Source organism: Notechis scutatus, chromosome 4, assembly GCF_049901735.1.
Source record: "Notechis scutatus isolate UNSWTSFEM ecotype Mainland chromosome 4, rNotScu1.2, whole genome shotgun sequence".
In the NCBI taxonomy this organism is placed as follows: domain Eukaryota; kingdom Metazoa; phylum Chordata; class Lepidosauria; order Squamata; family Elapidae; genus Notechis; species Notechis scutatus.
This window is the reverse complement of record NC_142012.1, coordinates 77,200,329-77,217,335: the sequence shown is the minus strand read 5'-3', so window position 1 is coordinate 77,217,335 and position 17,007 is coordinate 77,200,329. Positions and strand designations below refer to the sequence as shown.

The 17,007-nt window shown below is 43.3% G+C and overlaps 1 protein-coding gene across 4 annotated transcripts in view; it reads right to left on the bottom strand.

The window, feature by feature from the left end:
• Nucleotides 1-219: 219 nt before the first annotated feature.
• VCL (vinculin) overlaps nucleotides 220-17,007 on the bottom strand; it is an 82,376-nt gene continuing 65,588 nt past the window's right edge. For 2 of the 4 annotated variants that reach the window (XM_087963888.1, XM_087963887.1), the window contains exons 18-22: nucleotides 15,754-15,939; nucleotides 9,624-9,848; nucleotides 6,089-6,292; nucleotides 3,993-4,097; nucleotides 220-2,151 (exon numbers count right to left, since the gene is read on the bottom strand). In XM_087963888.1, coding sequence (XP_087820014.1) covers nucleotides 2,005-2,151; nucleotides 3,993-4,097; nucleotides 6,089-6,292; nucleotides 9,624-9,848; nucleotides 15,754-15,939 — 867 coding nt within the window. In that variant the 3' untranslated portion in view covers nucleotides 220-2,004. The remainder of the gene's footprint in view (nucleotides 2,152-3,992; nucleotides 4,098-6,088; nucleotides 6,293-9,623; nucleotides 9,849-15,753; nucleotides 15,940-17,007) is intronic. The other 2 variants (XM_087963890.1, XM_087963889.1) reach the window with 1 other exon arrangement.

The window sequence follows — 17,007 nt, the reverse complement described above, 5'->3', positions numbered from 1 at the left end:
GACATGTTAGGTGCATTGTTCTGTGGGGTAAATATACCTTTATTTCTTATTGTAATGGCAGAGAGAATCATGTATTTGTAATTATTTTAATTCCCTCAAGGGAAATGCAAATAGTCCTCTTATCATCATTTATTGCCAAGTTTTACAGATAAGATCATGAAAAGTTAGTCTGGATCTGTTTAAAAGTACTGTCATAAAAAAATTAATCCACTGGAAGTATTTTATAGAAATGCGTTTTCATTTTATTTGACCAGAACAGAGAAAGTCAAAAATATTAGCATATACAACATCATTCTGGTTTACAAAGGAAAGTAGTGGCAAAATGCTCCTGACATTCAATTTGATGGACAGGAGTATTTAGGAAAGCACAATTGCATAAGGTGTAGTAGAGGATATTAAACATTTACAAAGGTTTAGTAAACATTCTGAAGGACCCTCCCAAGTCAAATACAATTCAAAACTTTCCTTTAAACATCCCTTAACAAAAGCTAAATCTTTGGTATAAATTTATGTAATCAAAAGGCATTAATAATATTGCATTAATACAAAGTCAAGCTATTAAACGGTAGTGATTTAAGAAGCTCTCACGCTTGAAAGGCTGAGCTACGAGCCTCTCGCCAAAGGTGCCAGGAAGGCCATTTAAAATCCTCTCTTCCTACTGAGTTCACGCAGACTGAAAAGGCAAGGCAAGGCAGGGTAAAGCAACCCTAACCCTGGCAGCCAAGATCCAAAATGGCAATTGTTGTGAGTACCTTGTAGCCAGGAAAGAGTGAGAAATCTGCTTTTCTGGATCTTGGCATTTGAAGAGAAGGCGTGAAAAGGCAATCCCTTCAAATTTAGTTTTGAACTACACCAAGGAAGAGAAGGCGAACACTAAGGTGGTGTAAGAAAAGTGAATCGGTAAACATGTGCCACCCAACCCTGTCATCAATGCCAAGGGCTACATCCCCAAATCCGCAGTGTTTTCTGGGTGAATGCACAAGCCATTCATACAGAAGCAGATCCAAACAATAGCAGCTGGATTTGCTAGTGCTTCATAAAGTCCAAAGTGGATTATTTCTGAAATCCACTGAATTTTAACTATTGTACCTCCACGCTTCTCCTCTGGTTTAGCAAAAGAGAGAAATCCTTTATACGGTCAAATCAAATTTTGGTGGTAAGAAGCCTAACTATTCAGAAAATCCTAAACTGATCACTTTTAGATTAACAGAGTTGGAAGGGACCTTGTAGGTCATCTAGTCCAACCCCCTGCCCAAGCAGGAGACCCTACACCATTTCTGACAGATGGCAGTCCAGTCTCTTCTTGAAAGCCTCCAGTGTTTGAGTGCATTTCTTTAGTTGGCTACTATAGAAACGATCTCTGTCTCTGGCATAGGAGTTTTTTGTGCTGATGAAACTTGGTAGCTGTGGAAAATTATTCCACAAAGCCTTGTTTAGAGATTGCCATGGGGGGGGGGAGGGGCGGCAACTTTTGATTTGCTAAACTCACTCCCTTCTACCAAAAGAAAGGTGCTTTTCCCAGGATAAAATTAAATTTAGCGTCTTCTCACACATACAAAAAATAAACGTAAAAGCAGCGAACTGATAATCTGAACTATTGGTTTCCTGATTGTCCCTCACAATGAACAACTAAGCCAACGAAGATGGCCCAAAGTTTCAGATTATGCTTCAACAAAACCCTTGGTGCGTTGCATAGAGGAAAACAAACAAACCACACAATTGTGACAGAGGTAGAGGAGGGAAGACCCAGGGTTGAAATAGTGTTTCTAAAAAAATTTAAAAGAAAAATCAAAAGCCAAGAGAAGGGAAAAGTCTGGAGACGAGCTAAAGTGAGATTAGATACCCAAAGCAGCCCAGCGCATTACTTTTTTAAAAAAACCAACCCTCAAGGTGGGGGTTTCTGAAGTCCCCGGTGTCAACCTTGGCAGCACCTTCAGGTGGTCTGCAGAAGAGAGGTTTCTCGTAGGAAAAAAAAAAACACGCTTGGGGAGGGGAGCAGGCCTTTTACTGGTACCACGGGGTCTTCCTGACCCATCGTAAGGTGAATCCAGCATCCGTCCGGATCTTAATAGACGCTGCTTCGGCTTCTCGGACAGTTTCCTTGACGGATTGCATGAGGTTCTGGGCATTGTGGACCAACATCTCGGTGGCCTGGAGGGGAAAATCATTTGACAACCAATTTTAGAAAAGACAAGTTGTTTAGAGCACTTTCTCAAGTGTGGCAACTTTAAGGCATGTGCATGTCAACTCCGAGCAAGGCTGGTGGGGAATTCTGGGAGTTGAAGTCCACATGTCAAAGTTGGAGAGAGAGGGAGGGAGGGATGGGGAGGAAGAGAGAGAGAGAGAGGCTGATAGGCTGATAGGCAGAACTACTATCTCCTGTGTGCTGGAACTGAAGCTGCGTATTTAAAGTCAAGGCAGTTTAAAAATGAAATCTTGAGAGAATTCATGATAAGGAAGGATGGGGTTTATTATCAGGTTTCTATATCGGACACCAAATCTGGAGAATTTAATATTTCAGCCCACTTCCCCTTTCTAAAGAATTTGATTTTGCAGGGGGGGGGGCTACCCACCAGATGGGGCTGCTGAATCCATTTAAATTCAGAACAAAGGCATTGATCATCCTTGGAAAAGGGGCTGCTTTTTTAATTATTATTATTGTAAACCAGATTTGACTGTAACTATCAAACACAGCCAAAAAAGACCCCCCCCCCCAAAAGCCATTTATCTTCCATCCTTGCTCCTATGGTAAACGTTTCGTCAGTTTTATTACTGACATTCCTGCCTTTTCATGGTACAGGTAATCCTTGATGTAGATGCCAAAATTGAGGCCAAAACCTGCATTGCTAATTAAGATATTAAGATATTAAGTGAGTTTTGCCCCATGGTTACAACTGTTCTTGCCACAGTTGTAACGTGAATCGCTGCAGTTGTTAAATTAGTAACATGGTCGTTAAGTGAATCTGGCTTCCCCATTGACTTTGCTTGCCAGAAGGTCGCAAACGGCAATCACATGACACACACACACCCCGGACACTGCAGCCGTCATACATATGAGTCAGTTGCCAAGCGTTTGAATGGTGATCACGTAACCATTGGAATGTGGCCACAGTGAGAAGTTTGAAAAATAAGTCGTGATATTGTGTTTTTATTTAGTGCTGTTCTAACTGCGAATGTCACAAAAAACCAGTGGTCATAAGTCAAGCATTACCTGTATATTTGAAAAATAAATAGGTACACAATTATAGGAAACAAGGCTGGCTTTTGCACTTAGAAGAGAAAGAATCAGGAGGGTTGGTGACTGAGCCTGCTGCTAATTGAACATTTCACAACACGTGTTGTGGCCTGTCAGCTGCCAACCCCTCCAGCAGCTAAATCAGAGGAGGAGGAGGAGGTGTGGGAGTCAGGGTCCGCATCAAGATAACCTGAGAGAGAGAGGGAGAGGAAGGGAGAGGGAGAGATGGAGAGAGGGAGGGAGGGAGGGAGGGAGGGGGAGAGAGAGAGAGACTGGGGGCCCAGCCCTCAGATGGAGAGTCAACAGCCCCCAGGTCTGGAGGTGGCTGATGAGGAAGAGGAGGAACAGCTGGGTGCAGTGCCTGACACAAGGATGCGCAGAAGGCAGAGGAGAGGAGAGCAGTGGAAATCTATGGGCCGGTCCTTGGAATGGAAGATCCACTCCTGCTAGCAAAGCCCCACCCAAGCTCTGGGGATAAAAGGCAGTGGGCAGAGATGAATAGGTGTGGCAGACAAACTATTCATCTTCCGGCCGGACAGACTTGTTAGCCTGCGGTGAGAGAGAAACGTTTTGCCAGGGCTGCTGGCGCTCCTAATAAAGGAATCTCTGAGTTCACTTCAGAGGGTTTGTTGTGTTTAGGGACCTGGGTCAGAACAACAGGTGTTTTTTTTACAAGACAGCAATACTGCTTGCCTCTTCCCCAACACCTCCCAGTTCAAGCTAAACACCCCTCTCTGCCTGGAAGAAGGGAACTGACCTGCTCAGATTCCTCATCGCTGATACTGGTCCGCCCCAACATGGTCGCTTTGACAGTGGACAGGATTTTCAGCTGAGTACTGATGGTTGGGATTCGTTCACAAACCTGTACCAATACAAGAGTTACACCATGGTTATTTCATTTATCACCTGGGCTATTCTTAAAAACAACAAAATTCTATCCTTGCTTTTCACTCAGGTGGTCTGCATTTAAAAATAACCCTACATTACTAGCATTCTTGAACGAAGAATTTTTAAAAATAGGTCCAATCTCTTTCCGGCAGTGGAAAACATATGGCTGGCCTAATTCCTTGAAAATTCTTGAAGAGGATTTCTCTGTTCAGAGCATCATTTTACATCAGTCTCCCCCCCCCCCTCAATATGGCAACTTTAGAGGATGTATGAACTTCAAAAAGATGCCAGGGAATTCTGGGAATTGAAGTCCACACATCTTAAAATAGCCAAGTTTGAAGCACTACCCTGAATGACACTCATTTACAGCAGTGAAGCTGAGATCATTTAGACTGGGATGTGATGCTAGTTCGCCGCCTCGTGGGGCAACCTGGATAGCACGGAAGTACGAACCAAATGACTAGCAACAATTGGCAGCCAGACTAGATTGAAGACTTGGCAGTTAATGACAGTTGGCAGTCAGACATGTTTGTAGAACTCCTGGCTCTCTAAATACAATGCAACAGACAGACAAAATGGCTCCCCGTCGTGAGCCACGTTTCACCACCTTACGAAGGCAGGAAGCCTTAGTGAAGGAGTACAACAAAATTGACAACTCGCTCAACAGCCGTCTTAACAAAGTTGACATCAACACACAGTGGAAAGCCGAATGGGTTGCTGAATGCCCAGATTACAGGCCGTTACATAGATGACCCTACACAAAAAGTGCCACGTTTGACCTTCCTCGCCAGCATTGGTCAACTCTGAACAGGATCCCTACCCAACATGGTGTCTGCCAGGACTCCTTGTTTAAGTGGAGTCTTGTCTCTACCCCTCAGTGTGACTGGGGTGCTCCTTGATGAAATATCCACCATATTGTGTCCAAACGTCCATCAAGAGCTTACACCAGCCTTTTCAACATAGACCACCCTGTCCTTGAATGGCTGGGTGGATTAAACATTAACATTTGATCTACTATAAGCCCATGTATTTTCCATACACTAAATTAAGGGTCTTCAAACTTGGCAAGTTTAAGACTTGTGGACTTCAACTCCCAGAATTCCTGAGCTAACATGATTGGAGGAAGAATTCTGGGAGTTGCAGTCCACAAGTCTTAAAGCTGTCTATTTATATAGCATCCATCTCTATCTATCTATCTATCTATCTATCTATCTATCTATCTATCTATCTATCTATCTATCTCAAGGATCTTCAAACTTGACAGCTTGAAGACTTGTGGATTTCAACTCCCAGAATTCCTGAGCTAACATGACTGAAGGAGGGATTCTGGGAGTTGAAGTCAACAAATCTTAAAGCTGTCAAGTTTGAAGACCCCTGTAAAATAAATAAATAAAACTTAAGGCTGGGAGGGAGATAACTGAAAAGGCTGGTTGAGATACAAGCTGGCTAAACAAAGCAACAGGTTTAGGGCCCCCTTGAGACCTCTTGGTACTGGCATTGCCATTTTCATTTCAGCTTGCCAATCTGGCCACTCCAAAGGGGCAAGCATGATTTTTTTTAAAAAATGGCAAAGGGGTGAATCCTGAGCATTGATTATGGCTAGATACACCTTGCTTTGGCTGTAGGCTTTTAGCAATAGCACTTAGACTTATATCCCGCTTCACTGTGCTTTTCACAGCCCTCTCTAAGTGGTTTACAGAGTCAGCGTATTGCCTCCCACAATCTGAGTCCTCATTTGACCCACCTCATAAGGACGGAAGGCTAAGTCAACCTTGAGCCTGGTGGGATTCGATCTGCCAAATTGCAAGCAGCTGGCAGTCAGCAGAAGTAGCCTGCAGTACTGCACTCTCACCACTGCACCACCGAGGCTCTTTTAGTCTTACCGGTGCATTTACCCAACCACGGATAGGACCTTCCCAGTTCAAGAGACGTTCTCCGCCTTCCAAGCCAGGTTTCGTGGCCTACCTGCAGAAGGTTTGTTCGGATCCTCTTGTCTGTGCACTGTTTGGCCACCTCTTTAGCCAGACGGGTCACCTCGTCAGAAGCCTTGGCGATATCTTTCGCGCACTGGATGAGTGCGCGCTTGTTCCCGCTTCCCCCTCTCACCAAGCGGGACATCTCGGCCATCAGCAAGGCCATGCGCTTGGCAGCGGCAATGATGTCGTTCCCCTAGAGGAGGAGGAAGAAAAGGAGAGCAGCTGTGATTGCCCCAGGCGCCCCGAACGACAGCCACATGCTGGAGCTGTGCGGTTGCCGCTTTACAACAACAAACGACAACAACAACAAAAACGGGACCGTAACACAAAAGCCGCGTGTGAAACTCTCTCCCAATCTTCAGTGACCACAAGCTTCAGCCAAGAGGTGAGGGAGTGGACACACACACACACACACACGCACACACACACACACACACACACGTACATGTTAGTAGTGTTGCTGAAGTGAAAATGACCAAGTTCTGATGTTTAACTGTCAGTGAGGAATCATTTCAAATAAGGCGGCCAAAGGAATGTCTTAAACGATGGTGTTGTGGTGATGGTGAATATTCTTAATGGGTGAATAAAAAATAAAAGTTACAGGGTCAATCTGAAGTCAATGGTGGGAACTGAATATTCTGAATGGGGAAAAACCACCCGGAAAAGGCTCCATTATTTAAGCCTTTTCATTGGGTGGTGTGCGGTGGCCGAGAGGTGCAGCTCTCGCCTCACAATCAGGAGGTTGTGGGTTCGATCCTAGATACAGCCAGATATTTCTCTCTCTCTCTGGGCACAGTGTGAGAATACATCTGCTGAACAAAACTCCGCATCAGCAACAGGAAAGGCATCCGGCCATGAAACACTCTGCTTTTTATTCAGTTGCCCACACTCCACCCCACAAGGGATCATGGGGTCATTAAAAAGATAATGATTTAAGCCTTTTGATCAACTAAATTTAAAATGCATCTGCAGAAGGGATTTTTTTTCCCTTCAGTCAAAAAAGCAAGAAGATGCTATTAATCATCAGATATAAAACATCATGTGAATGCTTACTCTGTTCCTCTATATAAGCATATCCAGAATTCATCCATTAATTGGTTAACCGGTCGCCTAAAATTTCTTTCAATGTATAACTCAAAGAATTACCAGTTCTTCTTTGACAAAATGAACTATTTTCCTCTTTGGGCGGGGAATTAGGAAAGTCACTAATCCATATTTAAATGCCTTAAAAAACCCAACTCTTTGTTTTTGAGTCACTGTTACAATTAATTATAGTTTGCTGCTGCATTCAGACAAAATCAGAAACTGTGATTACTTAATAAAAAGGAAGTGAAAACTTCCCCGCCCTCACAGTTGCATGACTTTTCTGTTACTTTGGTGTGCTAAACCAAGCTTCATCATGACATTAGAACAGCGTGAAGCTTTCAATGTTCAATCCAACCACGATCAGGCATCTGTCAACTCATAAAACATTTTGAATACACATTTTATAGTTGACAACAAAAAGACGGGGGAGAGTTTCAAAGAGCAGGTGGCAGTGTGGAATCGAAAGTACATTCCATTCATATTTTCTTCAAAGACTGATTAGATGACCGAAGCTTCTGCCAAGCAAAAATCTAATTGGAGAGCATGATGGATGACTCTTGGCTATGGACGTGTTTTGTTGGATGATACGCCCAGAGGGGTGAGGGGAAAAGCAGGATCAAGGGTGACAGTGAATTATGTATCTCAGAGTTGGCTACGCCCAGGTTAGTGCCAGACGTAAAATGTTAATTTCAAAGAAATCCTCTTTAGTTTTGGGAGTGTGGCTCGTGATTTAATTGGAGTAACTGCCAGAATCCTGACACCATTATTTTGTGCATAAACTACCTGTTGTCAGGATTGCCATTCAAATGAAAATGTCTGTAAGAATATTCAGCTCAGCCTGGTTCTTAGGTTGGAAGAAAGGATGCCGTATTTGTGAGCAGACAGATGAGTGAATGTGTTGGAAGTAAACACAATGCAAGTAGAAAAAGCAGAAGGTGTCCCCATCCCATCTTTGGCATGCAAAATATTGTGATTGTGTGAGGTGCGGTTCGGTTCGGTTCGGGAGACAAGAAACTTGGGAACTCTCCAGATGTGCTTCCATCCTTTTTTTTTACATGTCCCGATTACTCTGCACAGATGCAACATTCCGAAAAGCTCCCCTGGCGGTACATCCATTAACACATTACGGGTACACAATGAAACAAATGCAATGTAGTCAATGCACAAGTACAAGCCGGGGATGGAAAACATGGTTTGTTCTTTTCTGCAGGTGCAACTTAAGCCAGTCCGTGTGCCATGGGGCCAACTCCCAACCAAGAAAAGCCATGCCCACCCACCCCCGGATGGTCGGGGAGGAGAACCAAAACACAAAGACTGCCAGGTCCGTGGGAGGCCATTGCTACAAGAGGCAAAGGGTGGCACCTGCTTTGCCCAAATGACGTTCAGAGAGGGGGCAAGAAAAGCCCTTGTAGGTGGTTCTCCTGCAAAAGCCAAACTTCCCCCATTCATTTCAGCTAAGCTTCCCCTGGACCAAAGGGGATTAGGCTGGATTACACTCCATCATTACCCACGCGTGGGAGATGCCATTTGGATTTCATGCCATTCACCCAGTTGGCCATTCACGAGTGCGAAAAGAAAGAAAAAGGAAGAGAGAAACTTAATTTTCCATAGATATATAGATATATATACATACATACACCACATCTTCAGAGCTGCCCAGCCATACATTTATTCTTTGCAGCATGCTACTCTTAAGGAAGTGAATAATAATAATAATAATAATCCAGCAGCTTGGCAAACTCCTCTGGGTGCTTAGTGCCAGCAGACCATTCCCGTCATAAGCCACAGACCCCACATCTCCATTAATAATGCAGCTGAAACACCAGAGGCCAAAGTCTGAACATAGCAACTTAAAAGACATTCAGCAGAGCCTCTTCATTCCCCCCTTCCCCCCCCAAAAAATACCCCTCCCCTCCATCACAGCCTCTGCCCACAGGACCAGCTCTTTGGCAAAGGTGCCATTCCAAGCCATTCCTTGCTGGAGCAAAGGTTTAGTAGAAGCCGTTGACCAAGAGGCAGAAAGCACAACGATGCGTGTTAAAATGACTTCGGGAGTGACAACCCCTCGCTCGTCTGGAAGTCTCCAGAAAGGCCACCAATGATGGCTTCACAGGTAGTCAGGCACTCCTTCCTTTGGTTCTCGTTTAAGTAAACCCCTCCAACATGAGAAGGGCAGGTAAGGCAAACGAAGGAGAGGGTGAGCTTTTGAATGAAGCTTTTGGCCTGGCCATCAAGCACGCTTAACAACACTTGTGAAGCCACGCGGCCCTCCCCAACCATGAAATGCAGACAAACTTGAATCCATTCCGATTAAGAAAAGAAAAATAAACCATGAAAAAAAAAATTATGGCATGGGATCCGCCGAGGATCAAGAGTGATGCACATGTCAAAATGGCCGGATGCAATGCGGATCAGTCGCCAGGAAACAGAGGAAATACCTTACTGGACCACTTGGTTGCTTCCCGGTGCAGTGACTGAGCCGCGGCCAGAATGGGCTGGTTAACAAGCTGGTTGCTTGGCATGAGTAACAACTCAGGCTCGTAATCATCTTCCATGTCGGAGGGGAGGGTGAATTCAGCTTCTACTTCCTCCTCCGCCTCCTCCCGAGCTACACCTGGGCCAGTCTCAGCGGGGGCTTCCTTACCCCCACCGGTCACTTCGGGCTTGGCCGGTGGTGGAACAGGGAAGGTGAAGAAACAGGGAGAGTTAGTATAAGATGCAGGATCTGGTTCAAAGAAGCCAAGAAAGCGAGGCAAGTTTAGGAAACCCCTCTTGGGGGATTAGGGGGAGATGGAAGGACGGCGGAGGAATGGGGAAGTTGACAAAGGGAATTGTCTGAAAAACTAGAAAACGTCTCCGAGAGGCATTTAGGTTTTTCACCTTTTCTCCTCTGTTTTATCTTTCACCACAACATTTCTTCCTGGCAAGACAATAATGCCACTGGCAGAGACACAAACACTTAAAAGCGGACAGAGAGGTGAACGCAGATGACATGGATAGGAGAGATACACCAGGCCCACATCATGGAAGACGCAACTGTTATGGGGCCTCAGCCAAGCATAGGGGGCTATGAAGGATGGCCCTTGTGAAGAAAAGGGGCAGCTTTGAGCCAGGAGGCCAAATTCACTACAACTTCCTCCTGCCCAAACCCCTCTTAGATTAGATGAACAGCATTGGAAGGGACCTTGTAGGTCATCTAGTCCAACTCATAGCTCAAGCAGGAGACCCTACACCATTTCTGACAGATGGCAGTCATCAATCTCTTCTTGGAAGCCTCCAGTGATGAAGCTCCCACAACCTCTAAAGGCGACTTCTGTTCCATCGGTTGATTGTTCTCACTGTCAGAAAATTCCTCCTTATTTCCAAGTTGAATCTCTCCTTGTTCAGTTTCCATCCGTTGTTCCTTGTCTGGCCTTCGGGTGCTTTGGAAAATAGCTTGACCCCCTTGTCTCTGTGGCAGCCCCTCAAATATTGGAAGACTGCTATCCTGTCTCCCCTGGTCCTTCTCTTCACTAGATTAGCCAGGCCCAGTTCCTGCAACTGTTGTTCATATGTTTTAGCCTCCAGTCCCCTAATCGTCTTGGTTGTTTCTTCTCTGCACTCTTTCTAGAGTCTCAACATCTTTTTATAGTGTGGTCATCAAAACTGGATGCACTGTTCTTTGTTAAAATGAAGGCAAGCTGCACAACCGCTTCCATGCTTGCTCAATCTAAACATCTCTTTTTAGAGCCAGGGTTAGGTGAGGTTGCTGATAGACAGAGCACCATGTTCACTGCTGTCCTGCAGCCCAGAGGAGTTCAGGGCTGACTGAACATGGGCATTCTCACCCCAACACACACCCCCATGTCCTGACCCAGCCATGGAGAAGACAACAATGAAGAGCAAAGCATGATGGAAGGAGGAAAGAACGGCCAACATCTCGTGCCTCCCCCCACAACCCCATGAGAAAAAGAGCATTAAAGGACATTAATCAGGGTTCACTATTACCTGACAGAAAGTGGTGTTAGTAACACAATGTGTCAGAGCAAACCAGAAAGTTTCTGTTAGTGGAGCAAGATTAATGACATGGAGCAAGATTGTTTTGCCACAATGTTGTTCTACAATATCCGAAAAAGAGATTTAATATTTATTTTTTTTGGCTTCGGTATCCCAAATCACATCCCAAAGTACCTAAAAACAAAACAGCCCAGTATTATTGTAGCAACCATCGCAGTGATAGTTCATCACAGAACAAAAGGCAGGAAGGAAGGGATAAAGACAAGGCAAAATTTACTGTTTTCAGGGGCCTGAAATACAACCATATTCTTGCTGTCATTCAGTCACTCGCTATCTTCCTGATGACCCTTATTTCACCCACGGTTCTGACTGCTAAATTATTTGCCCTTCTGAAAGATAAAGCTGCTACTTCTACGTGCAATTATATTAGCAGACTCCCAAAATAAATGTGATCCCTTTGGGGTTCAATCTTTTGAGTTTCTTGATTAGCAAAATGTTACGTTTGTAAACTGAAATTTCAGCGGGCTGCACCATGCCTTGTTCTTATCTTGGGGTCAATCTGACATGTTTTTTTTGGGGGGAGAGAATAAAAGGAATGATTAAATCAAGAATTCTGGAAAGTTTATTTCCAAACTCCCTTTCTCTGTTCTTCCAACCATATATTCGGGAGTCAGTAAGGTAGGTAGAAAAGAATTGTCTTCAAAAAAAGACACACGGCTGCTAAATATATAGAATATCTATTTACTTGGGTCATTAATGTTCAATGACCCATGAAACCATAGTTCCAAGAGATTAAGTAATACAGTATATAATCACTAAAAGGTATCTATCCAGAATTACTTGCTACCTCTGTTGTCCTGTCAAGACTTCTGAGCAATCATGAACTATATTTTTCTACAGGTTTATGCTGTCTGAAGATGACCAATAGAAAAAGAGGTCAAAAAGTTGTGTGTATACATTTAGATTCTAGCAAAGGTCAAATTAGGGTTTTTTTTTCAATCCAATCTTTATTATGATCATTAACCAGAGCAATAAGAGTAAGATTTGAAAGGGTTAAAGAAAAGGACAGCAATATGTTGTTCAATGCAGACTTATCCAATTTACAAAGGTTTACTAAGGGGAGAAAATGGTAATTGACACTATGAGAAAAACCAGAAATATGAATCAGTGAATTTCTCACCACAGTTCTGAACATTATTTTAAGTTGACCTCTTTTTTCATGATAGCTTGATTTACTGTTGAAAGGTTGTCAGAGCTAATCAATGTGACATATTAATTTTAAACACAATTTAAATCTGTGTTGGTACTGCAAAAGTAGCAACTTTTGCCTACTTAACTTTTAAAAATAGGCACTCAAGAGAAAACTTAACTCTAAATTCAATCTCTCAAAGTATCAGGTGGGTGTCTTTAAAATTACAAAACCAATCCAATTTCAAAAATACTTGCAAGAGTCACAGGCAACCTTAAATTTCAAATTTCGCACTACATGTGGACAGATTGGAAGCCTCATCCAGAATTCCAGAAATTGCTCAAGATTTTTCAGCGTGGGTCTAGAGCAAAATTAAAAGACAGAAGTAGCATCTCCCACAATCTGCCTTGAGGGAAAGATGGATCTTTTCATTCATTCAGATTGGACAAATCTTAGTAACAATCTACATCTTCATAAAGGCATTTCATTTTGCAATTTTTTAAAACTAAAATGGTGCAAAGCCTTTAGCTGTTTTTAAGCTCATTTTTTTAAAAAACAAACCTCATAGTGTTTTACTTTTGGGGCAGAATGTAATTTACAAAGATAATAATCCCAGGTGATAAATTTCTGTACCAGATTGAAGAAATGATCATAAATAATGATGATGCACTTCCTGGACATGTTCATTAGGCGTATCAACTGGCTAACCCAACTCACAAAAATTCTATTTTTGTGCAACAATCCAGGAACAGAATTTTCGCAAATAGTGAAATTAATTGTCCCCTTTCAATAACCAAGATTTTCAAACACATAATTAGGATAAACGCCCTAGTTGCAGAGATCAATATAAATTGAGGAAGATATGTCCATTGCTGAATTCAACACTCTAAATCATTTTTCCCTAACCTTTTGGTATAGCAGCACCATTTGGAACCCAACAAATTTCAGAGAAATATATCAGAACAACAGCTTTGCAAAGACTCAGAAGTCAAACCCATTCGTTTTATCCAAAGCAAACAAAAAACCACTCTGGATTGTCCCATTTGTCTTATAAAGTAGGCAACTGTGCATTAGACTCCCCTTGTTTTACATGCTACTGAATTTCATCAGCAGGAAATATTCCCGTAATATTTCAGAAAATCAATTTTTAATTGTTACGAAGAGATTCTGCTCTAAGTTTCTAAAATCAAAGCCTGTGTTTAATAAAGTAGTCCTTTATAAGAAAAGGGGTGAAAGTGATCATTTATAGTTTGACAACAATGTAGACAATGAATGAATAAACAAAATGGATTATCATACTTGCAAATGACATCTAGTTTATTATTCTGGCCACTTTATGTTAATTCTTAGGTTGTCCCCAATTTCTATGCCTTCTCCATCAACACAAGATTTGAGAAAGAAAATAGGGTCTAAAATAAGAAACGATATGATTTTCTGAATTCAGAGAAAAACCAGGTACATATTGAATGCTCGTTTAGGATAAATAATATTGTTTTGAGAAACCGATGAAGCTTAGGTACATTACAGGCCGACTGGGGAAGGAAAAGAAAAGGAGAGAAGATGAAAACTTTGTTCAGATTATTCTAAGAACAAATCCCATATTTCATTTCAGTAACTTAAAATATTAACATCTGCTAGGTTATATACATCCACAAACATCTCATCTTCTTGTAGACTTGCCACTTTTAAAAAAGAGGGAGACTCATTAAATCTTACAGACACACATTGTGGGATGCATCTCACCTTGGGAGGGGTGTGGAAACTCAAAAGCCAGACAAAATAATTTTGCCCTGTTCCAGTTCTCCATTTTTTCCTAGACAGGCAATACTAGCCCCACTGGAGTCTTTCATTATTTTCCTTTATCTGTCCTACTAGCATATCTCCATCCATGTTCTACCAACTCTTTTTACACACACACACACACACTCTCTCTCTCTCTCACACAGACACAGATCTACAACTGTGGTTTTTATCCTTCCTCTCTGCAGCTCCCTGCAACTTTCTACTATGCAATAAAACAAGAAGACCAGGCTACCTAGAAAAAAAAAAGGACTATTTCCTTCTGGTCTCAGGCATCAGGGGGCCCATTCCCCATTGCACAGGGAAAATTGCATAATCAAACTGTATAAATGGTGTCTAGAACGGCACAGAAACCAAGCATCTCAATTGCTGGTTTATTTTTCCCCTTCTGGCCAACCACTTTTAGCAATCCATAAGAATATGAGAGTACTTGGGAGTCAAAACATGAAGGAGGAACTAAAACACCTTCAGAAGCCTCTCTGAAAGCTAGTTCTGGATGGAGCCTTTTCTGTATCTAAGGGAAAAAAAGAGAAGGCTTTTTAAAAGTTTAGCGTTTTGCATGCATAATGTATGCATACAGAAGACTTCTTTTTCTCTTAGCATAGTTGATTGTAATCCCACTTTTCTGTGCTTCACTGAGACCTTCTTATTTTTTTTTTTCCAAAACGTCCTAATGCAATGCTGTATTTTATGGTAGCATTTCAGTGCCTTGGGGTAATATACAAAAACACAGCCAGAAGAAGTTTCCGTGGTTCGTATAACTAGCTCCTTTCTAGCTCTTTGCAAAACAAGTAAAGCATGATCGTTTTATTTTGTTCCACGTGCTTCTCCTGCGGGACACTGCCTGGAGTCTTATAACTGAGGCGACCTACAAGCATTGTGAATAAGTAAAATATATTTAAAGAGAGAGCCTTCAGAAACACACACCCCAAAGCAAAATGGAAGCGAGACTCCATCATTTCTAGGATACATAAAGGAGCAGTGGTGAAATGCTACCGGTTCGGCCCGGTTTAGCCAAACCGCCAAACCGATAATTAAAAAAAACCTCCAATGACCAGCTGAGAGGAGGAAGAAGAGAAAAGTGCAGGATCGGACCTCCAGCCCACCCCTGGCCTTTTCTTTTCTTTATCCTCTCAGCCGATGGGCGCAGCAGAACCTCAGCTGCTGTTTGGAAAGCTGTGCGTGTGTGCGAAGTGCACGATCACCAAACCGGTAGGGAAACTGTTAGAATCCCACCACTGGGGAGAAGAGTATTCGATTCAAATTGAGCTCCCTGCCTTATTGAAGTGTGTCCAAGGGATCCTTTCAACAGCCACCTCCAAGAAAAAAAAAGCTTCAAAAGAGAAGAGATTCTCTGCCTGCTTCGTGGCCTGACCTCTCTCTTTTTTTTTTTCCAACCCAGAAAAATCCAAACCGCACAAAACACTCCGAAGTTCACATGCCTGAAGCAAGACGAGAAGGAAACAAGTCCTGGAAATGGTGGGATGAGAAGAATTCTAATCGACAATGCAGAGTCCTCCTTGAAAGGGCATCATTCTAAGCCAAGAAGCATCAACCCCCAGAGGTCGAGGTTAAGGACCTACCTTGCTGGACCATTTTCTGGCTTCGTCGTGAAGCTGCCTGGCAGCCATCATCATGGGTTGGTTAAGCACCTCTCCGGCCTTCTGCTCTGGGAACTCTTCATCCTTCTCTTCAGGGGGCGGGGGGCGGGGGGGAGGAACCTCCCCTTCAGGCAGAGGGGGCTTCGGAGGAGCAAGTTCATCGGTGAGCTGAGAAGAAGAAGAAGCATTTGGGGTTTCAATAGCCGGATCCATAGCCAATTCCATGATGGGACATGTTAATGCTTTTGGCCCCGTTTGCCAAATTCAGAGTAATGCCTGTTGTTAGTTGATGTTTACAACAAGACTCGTTTGTTATGACTCAGAAGGGCTGAGGGGCAAAGTGAAAAAAAAAATTACTTTGTGCACATTCGTCTACAATTATCTCCTCATCGTTAAGAGGCATCTCCTTCATACTTCACTGGGGTTTTCTGAATTGATAACTTGCATAATATATCAGGAAAGGAGGAGGAGCCAAGGGAGGCCCCTCTTAGTGGCCAACCTTTCACATGCATCCCCCCTCCGCCCCAGGATTCAAGAGGGCATTTTCACATCAATCTCTGAGGATCACAGACAGCCCAATTTAAACCAGGGCTCTTCAAAGTTTTTTTTTTTTTAATTACTGGGGAGATCCTGAAGCAAAGGTAGCCTATAGAACAGGGGGTCACCAATCTTTTGGACCTCAGAGACCACCAAACTCATAATTTTAAATCCCGCAGACCACTAATATGAATTTTGACTGATGGTGGCTTGCTGACATTGGTGGGAAAGTCGGTCCCATATTCCAGAGTTGCAGTAGGCACAAGACTGGCCCTTTGGTCATCCCGGAGCTCCAGAAGCAGCAGAGACCCTGGGAAAATCCCCCAAAAAGTCTGCAGGAAAATTCCCCACCCTGTTTTCCTACCGATCAATCATTCTTTATTTGGGATTGCAGGATACCGTCTCCAGCTCTGTTCTCAGGGGGAGAGAGAGAAAGAGAGAGACTTTTGGCTTCATGCAAGGAAAGCAACAGAAGCAGCAGAAGTCTTTCTTTCTCTCCCCCAAACTCTGCCACAAACGAGTCTTTGTTCATTAGATCGATCCAGAGCTCTGTTATTGGATGCAGAGGCCTTCCGAAAAGCCTTGCCAGCTGCAGAAGAAGTTCCTGAAGGCCTCTGACAGTGAAAAGGAGGCTGGGAACGATGCGTGCAAGTGAGATTAGTCGCTGGATGCATCCCCCGAAAATAAGACCTGGTGCCT